The sequence below is a fragment of the Melanotaenia boesemani genome, chromosome 2 (genome assembly GCF_017639745.1).
Source record: "Melanotaenia boesemani isolate fMelBoe1 chromosome 2, fMelBoe1.pri, whole genome shotgun sequence".
Classification (NCBI taxonomy): Eukaryota; Metazoa; Chordata; class Actinopteri; order Atheriniformes; family Melanotaeniidae; genus Melanotaenia; species Melanotaenia boesemani.
Window position 1 is genome coordinate 22,456,577 of NC_055683.1, and position 12,475 is coordinate 22,469,051.

At 36.8% G+C, this 12,475-nt stretch overlaps 1 protein-coding gene across 1 annotated transcript; it reads right to left on the bottom strand.

Moving 5' to 3' along the window:
- Window positions 1–57: 57 nt before the first annotated feature.
- LOC121657180 lies at window positions 58–12,317 on the bottom strand. Its single transcript, XM_042012586.1, has 12 exons — window positions 12,182–12,317; window positions 9,767–10,480; window positions 8,836–9,552; window positions 8,620–8,753; window positions 7,854–8,535; window positions 7,572–7,762; window positions 4,769–4,772; window positions 3,994–4,707; window positions 2,140–2,856; window positions 1,924–2,057; window positions 1,159–1,840; window positions 58–1,076 (listed from the first exon to the last, which is right to left on the bottom strand). The coding sequence occupies exons 1-12, from the start codon at window positions 12,210–12,212 to the stop codon at window positions 883–885; spliced, it is 4,914 nt and encodes a 1,637-aa protein (XP_041868520.1). The 5' UTR covers window positions 12,213–12,317; the 3' UTR covers window positions 58–882.
- Window positions 12,318–12,475: the final 158 nt, after the last annotated feature.

Here is a 12,475-nt window from a genome sequence, read left to right on the forward strand (position 1 = left end):
GTTTAATTAAAATCAATTAATCTATCTTTTTTCTGGCTAGTTTTACAAATAGATTAATATTGAAAACGTATACCATTGTTTAACAAGTAACAAAGGTTTTTAATCATAATTAATCATAATTTAATTTGAAACACTTAAAATATAAACATACTACTAAAAATCTGTACTTCAGTTAATTACGTTATCTACATATATTCATATAGTGCTATATGCAGCTAAGTGAAGTCCAAATTAAAACAAACACTGAGACACACATTAACACAATTCCATTAAAAGATGGAATTATTTTTAGCTGGAGAATTACCACATAGGGATAGCAATCCCGGCATTATTATTATCATTATTTTCCACAGACTGGTGATAAGGTTAACACACACATACACACAAAAAAATATTCTTACAAATTAGGACACAATATTTGTAGGTAGCTCATCAAGCCTGTAGAAGAAAAATTTCAACCAACAAATGTTTGTTTAGCGGATTACAGACAGATCAATATTGCCTCAGTAATTCAACTCTACAGTTTTTAGAAAACATACATAAAATAGCAAACAGTTAAAAATATAATCTGTACACTTACATGATTACAATTATTTAACATTTTTATATACAGCTGTGATCTTACACCTGTTGTCCTTTTCCCTTAAATATGACATAAACAGTCCAGCATTTATGTTTGTTAAAAAATCAGAGATAATTCTCATGAATCAGAAATACTCATAGGTCTGAACTCTTGTCAGAATATTTTTTATGTTAAATTGTCTGCTGCCTTATTTCTGTGTCACATCTGTTTTGCCTAATAAGACTGTAATTTCTGCACTTTGTTAATACAGTTTTTTATGCTTCAACTTTATCAATTTCTTTAAAAGAAAAGCTTGTTGTCTAATTGTCATCCATCTGAAGACTTTCATCAAACTGTTCCACATAGAAATCTGAGGAACAAATGCTGCTGCCAATCCCAGAGGTGGTGTGAGACTTTCTTACTGTTCTTCTCAGCCATTCAGCAACAATGCCATGCGCTCGTCTATTCCTAAACTCTAATGTGCTTCCATATTCTGATGTGAGCTCTCCAGTCACTGAAACAGAAGTCAAAATGTTATACATTAGAAAATTGTTTAGTTTTAGAACATTTTTACTTTTGATTACAATCAAACTTACTATCTGGAATGAAATAGTCATCGATGCTGTGAGCCATCGTCTCAGATGGTACGGATGATACATCTGGCTCATTTGCTATGGCTTTCAACATTCGGTCTATTAGCATCTGCTCCCTTCTGTTCCACTCCTCCTCGGTCAGTATGGGTTGTTTTGCTTGCCAGAATAATGCTGAGAATTTCCTCTGCTTCCCTTCAATTGAGAAGCATCCCTTGTTTCGTGTTATCATATCAATGATTTTTTGTAACAGCCCCTTGACTGGAACAGGATCACCAAAGTGATTCTGGTTGAGAACATGGTATCTGTTCCCACACTTCTCAACCAGCTCTTGGAGGGTCTTTCCCTCCCTAGTGATGTGCTCCTCTATGGGGACGTCATTGAGCCACTCTCCCCAGGTGAACAGCACCATGCAGTGTTTCCAGACTCTCTCAGTGAATGGCATCAAGAGCTCAACTAGTGCTTTGTGATCTTTCTCTGTAAATGCTTTTAAGATGGGAACAACCAAGAGGAAAACATGAGGCCCTGGAGAACACATGGAGACACTGCGGAGAACTTCAGCTCTGAGCCATTCAGGTACTGATGTGTCTATGTACCATCTGGGTGTCTCAACGACTGTGACCTTCACTCCATCAAAATTCCCCTGACATTTCACACTTTTTTCAGCTCCGTTCTGGTCTTGGAGGTCCTAAAACATGACACAACATGTCATAAATTACACATCCTTGGACCATGTGTGATTTTTTTACTGCAGGGTGTACACTGACTTACCTTCTTCAACCAAGCTGTCGAAAAATCTGTTTCAAACATCTCATTGAAGAGAATTAAATTCCCAGCTGTACTCTTCCCTGACCCTTTCTGGCCAACAAGTACAACTCGTATGTTAGAGATTTGCTGCATCTCTCCTGTAAAAAACAACATTTTTTAATTATAAAAATGGTAATATTGCATAAATATCAGGCACCAAGTGTTATAATTTAAGATTACCATTGAACAGCTCTGTCAGTATTCTTGACTGTCGTTCGGTTATCTTCTTCATCGTTTTGGCCTTTTTTTTTCCTGTCTCTATTTCAGCCTCGATTTGTGTTGCACGGTCCGGGTCGACCTCATAATAAGGAGCCTCGTTTCCTGCCCATATCTCTTCAATCTTCTCAAGGAGCTCCTTTACTTGCCCCCTATCACTGCGGTCCATGTTGTTCAGGACGTGGTACCTGTTCCCACACTTGTTCACTAACAACTGCAAACCTTCCTCACTCTCTATTCGCTCCTCCACAGTCTTCCCTCCCAGCCAGTCGCCTCTAGTAAACAGAATAATGGTGTGTTTCCAGATATCAGCTGTAAACAGACTCATGTGTTCCTGGACTGTTCTCTGGTATGATGCATTGGTTGCTGTTGCCAGGTCGATCACAAGGAGCACTGCGTGAGGTCCTGGAGGGCACATATACATGCTATTCTCTATTTCAAGTTTATCCATCTGACTGGTGTCCTGCAGAGTGTTATTGTAGAACCATCCAGGAGAATCTACCACCGTGAGTCGCCTCTCTGCAACCATGCCGTGGCTTATTTCACAATGCATTGTTCTTTTGTTGCAGTCATTAACATCGAAGGCATCTCTTCCAAGAATAGTGTTGCCTGCTGAGCTCTTGGCTGCCCACTGTGCACCAAGTATTACTAGTCTTAAATGTTGCGGTGGGACTTTGCCACCTGCAGAAGTTGTAACCAACAAAAGAAGAAAACAAAAATTATTCAGAGCACACAGAAAATGAATCATCTAAAGGCTGTTAAAAGTAAAAATGATTGGTGATTGATGGTGGTTGTCATTGAATGTCCCATTTAACTTTAGTTTTTAAAATCCTATTCTTAGTATTTATTACGTATATGTTCAGAATCTTGGAAACAAAAGCATGATCAATTATTTAATCAGCATCTAAATAAATTTCAAATAATACTGAAAATGAAATCGAACCCTGTTACAAAAGGTGCTCCAAATGTTGAAAAAAGGAAATCAGCTTTTAAGTTTTTTAATTTTTTAATTTATTTCTTTTTTGAGTTAACTCAGGGGGTTCCATGTTGTATAAACCTCAACAAAGACAGGGTAGTTTTTCAGGACTACTCTTGTCTTTGTGCTGAAACAATGTAATTGCATGAATAAATTTGAATAGTAGTCTTATGTTTGTTCAATGTAATGTGATTTGATTGTGATTTACACTCTTGATGTAAGTTGACATGACAAAATATGCTCCATTCTTGAACTTTCCAAAGGTTAATTCAAAACAGCTAGGGTTGATGTTGAAATTAAAATGTTTTTTTAAGGGAATTCTTTAATACACAGCTTCTGGGGTGCACAGTGGTGTTGTGGTTAGCAGCGTTACTTTGCTCCAAGCTGGTTCCTTCAAGCCTCAGACCCTCAGTATGGACGTTGCACGTGTAAGCATGAAGGATTGTCTCTCTGACACCTCATATTAGTATTCAGATTTACTCATGCAATTAAGTTGAGGTAACTTCTAAACATAAGTTACCTCAACTTTTTAAAAGATATTTTTAGCTTAACAACATGAGTTATTTTAGCCCAAAGACATAAGTAGATGTGAATAGCTATCCTATCTTTGTTAAATTTAACATTATACTTTGAGTTACCTTCTTTATTTAGGTTCACATAACACCAGAACCTCTTAGATGGGTTTAGTTAAAAAATCTTTACTTTTTAAGTTTACTAATATTCTTTTCTTTTACAGTGAAGGTACTTGGTTGTTTATATTTGCTCTGTATTTTGCAAGATTTTTTTAGAGAGTAAAAATGCCTGAAGATGCACATTTCTTGTAACAGATAAATCTGACTTACCTTCAATCAGTTTTTTGAGTTCCTTTCTTTGTTTCTGCACTTCATCAAACCTTTTTGTTGCTCTTTCAGCCAAAACTTTCATTTCTTCTCTCAGAGCATTTCCATCAACACTCTCAGCATTATAGTGACGTCCTCCGTTGTTTGCAACCATTAAGTCGATTTTCTCAAAAAGCTGTTGAACTTGAGCATCGTCCTGCATGTTGCTGATATCAACAACATGTTTTCTGTTTCCACATTGCTGAAGAATCCACTGAAGTGTTGGGTTTCTTTTGATTTTGGACTTCACATTTTCATCACTGTATGGAGCAAGTGAAGAAAGCAGTACTATGGTGTGACTAAACACATCTGTCTTGAAAAGTTTCAGGTGTTCTTTCAGTGATTTTTTACTGAGCTGAGGCAAGTGTGTATCAACAGAAATGACCAGAAGAAAAGCATGAGGCCCTGGAGGACACAGATGAACACTGTTCTGGATTTCTATCTGATCCAGTTTGGGGGTGTTTTCCCGTGGAAATCCCCACCACCATCCTGGAGTATCAACGATGGTGACTTGTCTGCCGAGCACCTTCCTCTGTTGCACCACACTCTGAGCAGTTCTTTTACTGGTGTCGAAGACATTTTGACCTAGTATAAAGTTTCCAGTTGAACTTTTACTTCCTTTTAATTCTCTTCCACCTATCAACACAATCCTCAACTCTGAAGAACGATGACTTTGTCCTAGAAAAGAGATATAACATCATTTATTTACAGACTGTTGATGTAAAATCTACTGACTGACTGTTCTGCATATTGGCAAAGCATGATCAGGTTAATGACTAATAACAGTCACACAACATTATTTATACCAATTAGAAAAGATTATATATACTTGTCAGTGTATTATGTATTGTTATACTAATAAATACTAAAGTACACCAGCCCATTGATGCAAACTGAGGTGTCTTTGTCAGGCAAAACTGCTGCTTGGAAATTCAAGCTGAAAACTTGACATTCAAGTGACATGATTGTTTTTCTCAGACACACAAATGCAGACAAAAAGCCTGAAGTCAAATTATTTGGTATTTGGCATATTTGGCTTGTAGACTAAAAAAAGGTTAAAAAAATATGAAATAACTATTTCAAATATATTTTTCAAATTTTAAGCAGTTACAGAAGTTGCTGCATAGTTTTAGTGTTATTAAAATATTTCTTACCAGAGTTGGAAACAGCAGGTGTGTTAGCCATTGCTTTAACTTGATGCTACTGACTGTCTTCCCTCAGCATAACTAGTTCTCATATGAAAGTAAAAACAAGGATGGGAACTTTGTCAGCACATCAAGAATGAGGTTTTGATTTTTAGTTTTCACTTCAGAAATATTTGTAGTGGGGCTAACACACCACCTTGGCTTTCTTTCAAAATGGCCATCAAGACATTATTTACATTTTATGGCAACAAGAGAGGTTTTCATCTATTTTTTAAAATATTCCAAAATATTTTAACATACATTACACCTAACAGTATTTAACAATATATATATATATATATATATATATATATATATATATATATATACATAATGTATATAATTGATAATGTAGTGTCTGATCATTAGCATTACACAGATAAGCTAATTTGGATGTACCGATTAATTTTAGGTGTACTGAACACATTTAGAGGTACCGGTCTGTTTCCTTTACAGGTCACATGAACAGTGCATGTAGAGCATTATACATCCCTCGTATGTCTCATGATTAGATTTAAATATTAGTGGAGGGAGTTCTTTGTTTCAGTTCTCTATATAAAGTGATTTGTAACTATGGGATTTTCCAAAATTGACTTAGGAGTCCCCACAGATTCTGCATATCTGTTTTGGATGCCATTTTTTGTAACAAACCTTTTTATTATTTATTAAGCAGGTGTCCAAAGACCTTATTACCTTCTAAACATATTTTCATATCAACTGCTTTAAGAAATAATCATCAATAATCTACAACTATAATCCTTAATTTAGTAAAATATCAGCAATGTACTGTAACTTTCAAGATCATCTACAGTCGGTGTCCCTGTGGAAAGAGGAATTTGTGACCTTTTGTTCTTAACAAATAAACTTTTAAAGAAGGAGACGGTTGAATGGGGTCACGAGGATTTTACTCAGAACTGATGCAAGGCAATCAATCTTTGAGCTGTTAAAAGTAAACACAGTTCGGGGAGGTGTTCAGCTCACTTTGTAGAGCAGCCTCTGCTTGTAGCGAGGCTGTAGGTCCTCAGCACAGCTGGCCCAGGTTTGAATCCCAACCTGGGGCCCTGCGCTGCATGTCACTCCCCCTCTCTCCTACTGTCTTTCCTGTCTAGCTACTACTTAATAAAGGCTACTAGTGCCAACGTAATCTTAAAAAATAAAAAAAAGTAAACAAAGTCCAGTAGCCTGGAAAGCAGAACGGGAGAGTGAAAGTTCAGAGCCAGCTATTTCTTTTGAGGAACCTGAACAGGAACAAAGGGATTGAATCTGCTGTCCACTTATTTCACAATTTTAACCCTACTGGTTTGCATTAAATCTGCTTTCAATTTACCTTCAACTTGATGGCTGCTTTACTAAACTCTTACCAGTATATTTTTATGTACTGATGATTTCTTTATGAACACAAGGAACGAGACTGGAGGGTGTCTGTTTACTTAGACACACATGATGTAATACATTTTTCAGAAAAGACAGAAAACAAACAAGCTCATACATCCCTGAACAAATTAAATATATTTTTTAAATCCTTTTACATTTTTTGGAACACAAACTCTAATGATAATGAATACATAATCATAATATTTCACTTTTCTGTTCTGCAGATTAAGACGAGGTGATTTCTTTGAGAGAGATCATAGAAAACAATAAACATTAGAAAAAATGATGTAGCTTCTTTAAATCATATGAAAATAATGATACTACTACTACTAAAAACATTTTAAAATATTTTTCATGATTTAGGCATCAATATACAATATTTATCTGATCAAACATGTACATTATAAACTTCAACAGAGAAACGTTTGCTTATCACATACTATTGGTAATAAGGGTAACTTTTTTTATTGTTAGATATTATGACATAATATTTGTAGGTAGCTCATCAAGCCTGTAGATGATAAATTTCAACCAGTAAATGTTTGCTTAGTTGGATTACAAATAGATCAATATTGCTTCAGTAATTCAACGCTACAGTTTTTATAATACATGCATAAAACAGCAAATAGTTAAAAATATAATCTGTACACTTACATGATTACAATTATTTAACATTTTTATATACAGCTGTGATCTTACGCCTGTAGTCCTTTTCACTTAAATATGACATAAACAGTCCAGTATTCATGTTTGTTAAAGTATCAGAGATAATACTCATGAATCAGAAATATCACTATTATTAGGTCTGAACGCTTATCAGAATATTTTTTATGTTAAATTGTCTGCTGCCTTACTCTCCATCCTGATTCTGTGTCACGTCTGTTTTTACTAAAGAGTTTCTGCTTATAATGTCTGCATGGTTCGTTAGGACTCTCGTTGTTGGGAATGACTCTTAATTTCTTTAGAAGAACAGGTTGTTGTTTAATTGTCATTGATCTGAAGACTTTCATCAAACTGTTCCACATAAGTGTCCGAGGAACAAATGCTGCTGCCGATCCCAGAGGTGGTGTGAGACTTTATTACTGTTTTTCTCAGCCATTCAGCAACGATGCCATGCGCTCGTCTATTCCTAAACTGTGACATGCTCCCATATTCCGATGTGAGATCTCCACTCACTGAAAAAGAAAATTGAAAGGGTCATGCATTAGAAAAAATCTTTATTACTGAGAATATTAGCACATTCTCTTTGATTGCAATCAAACTTACTATCTGGAATGTAATGGTCATCGATGCTGTGAGCCATTGTCTCAAATGGTACGGATGATACATGTGATTCATTTGCTATGGCTTTCAACATTCGGTCTATTAGCATCTGCTCCCTTCTGTTCCACTCCTCCTCTGTCATCATGGGTTGTTTTGCTTGCCAGAATAATGCTGCAAATGTGCTCTGTTTCCCTTCAGTTGAGAAGCATCCCTTGTTTCGTGTTATCATATCAATGATTTTCTGTAACAGCCCCTTGACTGGAACAGGATCACCAAAATGATTCTGGTTGAAAACATGGTATCTGTTCCCACACTTCTCAACCAGCTCTTGGAGGGTCTTTCCCTCCCTAGTGATGTGCTCCTCTATGGGGACTTCATTGAGCCACTCTCCCCCGGTGAACAGCACCATGCAGTGTTTCCAGACTCTCTCAGTGAATGGCATCAAGAGCTCAACTAGTGCTTTGTGATCTTTCTCTGTAAATGCTTTTAAGATGGGAACAACCAAGAGGAAAACATGAGGCCCTGGAGAACACATGGAGACACTGCGGAGAACTTCAGCTCTGAGCCATTCAGGTACTGATGTGTCTATGTACCATCCTGGTGTCTCAACAACTGTGACCTTCACTCCATCAAAATTCCCCTGACATTTCACACTTTTTTCAGCTCCATTCTGGTCTTGGAGGTCCTAAAACATGACACAACATGTCATAAATTACACATCCTTGGACCATGTGTGATTTTTTTTACTGCAGGGTGTACACTGACTTACCTTCTTCAACCAAGATGTGTCATAATCTGTATCAAACATCTCATTGAAGAGAATTAAATTCCCAGCTGTACTCTTCCCTGACCCTTTCCGGCCAACAAGTACAACTCGTATGTTAGAGATTTGCTGCATCTCTCCTGTAAAAAACAACATTTTTTAATTATAAAAATGGTAATATTGCATAAATATCAGGCACCAAGTGTTATAATTTAAGATTACCATTGAACAGCTCTGTCAGTATTCTTGACTGTCGTTCGGTTATCTTCCTCATCGTTTTGGCCTTTTTTTTTCCTGTCTCTATTTCAGCCTCGATTTGTGTTGCACGGTCCGGGTCGACCTCATAATAAGGAGCCTCATTTCCTGCCCACATCTCTTCAATCTTCTCAAGGAGCTCCTTTACTTGCCCCCTATCACTGCGGTCCATGTTGTTCAGGACGTGGTACCTGTTCCCACACTTGTTCACTAACCACTGCAAACCTTCCTCACTCTCTATTCGCTCCTCCACAGTCTTCCCTCCCAGCCAGTCGCCTCTAGTAAACAGAATAATGGTGTGTTTCCAGATATCATCTGTAAACAGACTCATGTGTTCTTGGACTGTTCTCTGGTATGATGCATTGATTGCAGTTGCCAGGACGATCACAAGGAGCACTGCGTGAGGTCCTGGAGGGCACATATACATGCTATTCTCTATTTCAAGTTTATCCATCTGACTGGTGTCCTGCAGAGTGTTATTGTAGAACCATCCAGGAGAATCTACCACCGTGAGTCGCCTCTCTGCAACCATGCCGTGGCTCATTTCACAATGCATTGTTCTTTTGTTGCAGTCATTAACATCGAAGGCATCTCTTCCAAGAATAGTGTTGCCTGCTGAGCTCTTGGCTGCCCACTGTGCACCAAGTATTACTAGTCTTAAATGTTGCGGTGGGACTTTGCCACCTGCAGAAGAAACCAGGATGGATTATTTAATTTATATTTAATAAAATTTTAAATGTTTTTGAAAATTAAAGACACAAAACCTGGTTGTTTATATTTGCTCTGTATTTCTGGAAATTCATTTAAGTCCAAAAATGCCTGGAGCTTTTTAAAGTAGTGATATGAGCTAAAATTAATGCATTCAATCACTACTTTATAACAGATAAATCTGACTTACCTTCAACCAGTTTTTTGAGTTCCTTTCTTTGTTTCTGTACTTCATCAAACCTTCTTGTTGCTCTTTCAGCCAAAACTTTCATTTCTTCTCTCAGAGCATTTCCATCAACACTCTCAGCATTATAGTGACGTCCTCCGTTGTTTGCAACCATTAAGTCGATTTTCTCAAAAAGCTGTTGAACTTGAGCGCCGTCCTGCATGTTGCTGATATCAACAACATGTTTTCTGTTTCCACATTGCTGAAGAATCCACTGAAGTGTTGGGCTTCTTTTGATTTTGGACTTCACATTTTCATCACTGTATGGAGCAAGTGAAGAAAGCAGTACTATGGTGTGACTAAACACATCTGTCTTGAAAAGTTCCAGGTGTTCTTTCAGTGATTTTTTACTGATCTGAGGCAAGTGTGTATCAACAGGAATGACTAGAAGAAAAGCATGAGGTCCTGGAGGACACAGATGAACACTGTTCTGGATTTCTATCTGATCTAGTTTGGGGGTGTTTTCTTTTGTGTACATCCACCACCATCCTGGAGTATCAACGATGGTGACTTGTCTGCCGTGCACCTTCCTCTGTTGCACCACACTCTGAGCAGTTCTTTTACTGGTGTCGAAGACATTTTGACCTAGTATAAAGTTTCCAGTTGAACTTTTACTTCCTTTTAATTCTCTTCCACCTATCAACACAATCCTCAACTCTGAAGAACGATGACTTTGTCCTGTAAAAGAGATATAACATCATTTATTTACAGACTGTTGATGTAAAATCTACTGACTGATTGTTCTGCATATTGGCAAAGCATGACCAGGTTAATGACTGATAACAGTCACACAACATTATTTATACCAATTAGAAAAGATTATATATACTTGTCAGTGTATTATGTATTGTTATACTAATAAATACTAAAGTACAACAGCACATTAAGCTGCCGCCATAAAATTCAAGCTAAAAACTTTACATGCTGTACAAGTGACATGATTTTTTTCTACATTCTGTTGTACTGCCGGGTACTTTCGGGACCTGACTGTAACCCCTATTTTATCCAGGAGAGCCCTTACTTAAAAACATTATAGCTGTTTTTAAATCCTCTAAATGAGGTCTAAATTTCAAGGTTTTACAGCAAACCCATCTGTCTTTTTAGGTTTATACTGTAAATATAGCTTGAACAGTATTTATTCTCCTGCTCAAAGCAATCTAATTCTCCTAAGAGAGGAAGTAGCCTACCTGGTCCTGTATCAGGATGATCGAAGTCCCTTTAACTACCCTTATGTGAAAGGATGACTCAGGAACCTTCAAAATGGAATCTGTTTTTTACTCAGAAAATTCTGAGATCTTTAATTAAAAATATGAAGCAACAGTAAAAACAATTCTAACCTTCACTGATTCCCCTCTGGAGTATAGCTATGGAAAAGGAGAAACCCCCTATCATCGGAGCGTGCTTCTTTTATACACTTTTTTTTCTCTTCCTGCCCAGCCATCTTTTTCCACATAGGCTTGGACCCGATTAGGCAGGATGCATTTCTTGTACTTTAAAAAAGAGGTGTCTTAAAAGATCATGTGACAAAACTGGCCCTTGATCTATAACATCTTCAAGAGATAAAAAGGTCATTCCAGAATTGAAGGGCATTTTATGTCCCACCTGTAAAATTTCAAGTAATCAATACACTAGCACAAGCACTGCTTGTATAAATTACACTTGTCTTGAGAAAAAATTTAAATATAGTTATTGGAAAATATGTTCCCAATGAGTATTCAAACTACTATATAGGTCTCAAGCACCCCCAAAAACCGAATTTTTCCCGTCCTTACTTCCTAATGACAAACTTGCACAAGCTACAAGACAAACTATTTTCCCAATCATTGCAGCCTTGACTGTGTGTCACTCTAACCAATGCAACCCTGTTACTCATACTGTAAGAATAATGCAAATTGATTTAAAAAAAATTTTCTTTATTATTTAATATAACTAACTCTGTCCTCAGTGTTAACAGTAACATTACTTTTCACAGTTATTATATATTCCTGAATAAAAGCTAACATTAGCATTGATTTTCAACCCTGTTACTTGTAACCCTGTTACTTTAATTACAGGGTTGCATCTAATTCAGTTCACTCAGAAGGGGCAATCTATGGTCTAAAGTAAGATGTGTATAATGTGTGTATAATTTAGCATAATATGCTTGTTGCTCTTTAGTACGGAAATCTTCAAGAAGGGGTTTACAAGAAGAACCTGGAACTTTTTTGAGGCTAGCTATGGCAATGACCCAAAAACTGCATCAGCTTCTTAGTTTAACCACAGCCTGTCTGCAGTAGTCAGCGTGCATCTATCATTAGAAATACAGGAAGAGCAGCCTTTGTCAAGTTTACAGCCTCTACACAAGTTGCTATACTTTCAGTTTTATAAAAGATTGCTTACCAGATTTGGAAACAGTTGTTATGTTGGCCATTGCGTTGCCTTAATGCTGCTAATGTTCTTGTTTGTGTGAGCCTACGTATAACTTGTTCTAAAATGAAAGCGAAGTATGTGAACGTTATGGTGGGGCTTGTTCATTTTGACTTCTAGCCAAAAGGTGTGGCAGACAATAACAAAATACCTGACCTTTCTTTTCAAAATGGAAGGCAAAACATTATTTATAGTTTTTTACTAAACAACAGGGTTATAGATAATTTTTTACCAGTTAAATATTACACTTAATGATTTATGATGATG

Bases quoted from the DNA above. Each gene is read 5' to 3' on its own strand.
- LOC121657180 (XM_042012586.1), bottom strand. From the start codon at position 12,212: ATGGCCAACATAACAACTGTTTCCAAATCTG. The intron at 8,536-8,619 runs GTAAGTCAGTGT...GTCATGTTTTAG, and splicing joins ACACATCTTGGTTGAAGAAG to GACCTCCAAGACCAGAATGG. The intron at 1,841-1,923 runs GTAAGTCAGTGT...GTCATGTTTTAG, and splicing joins CGACAGCTTGGTTGAAGAAG to GACCTCCAAGACCAGAACGG.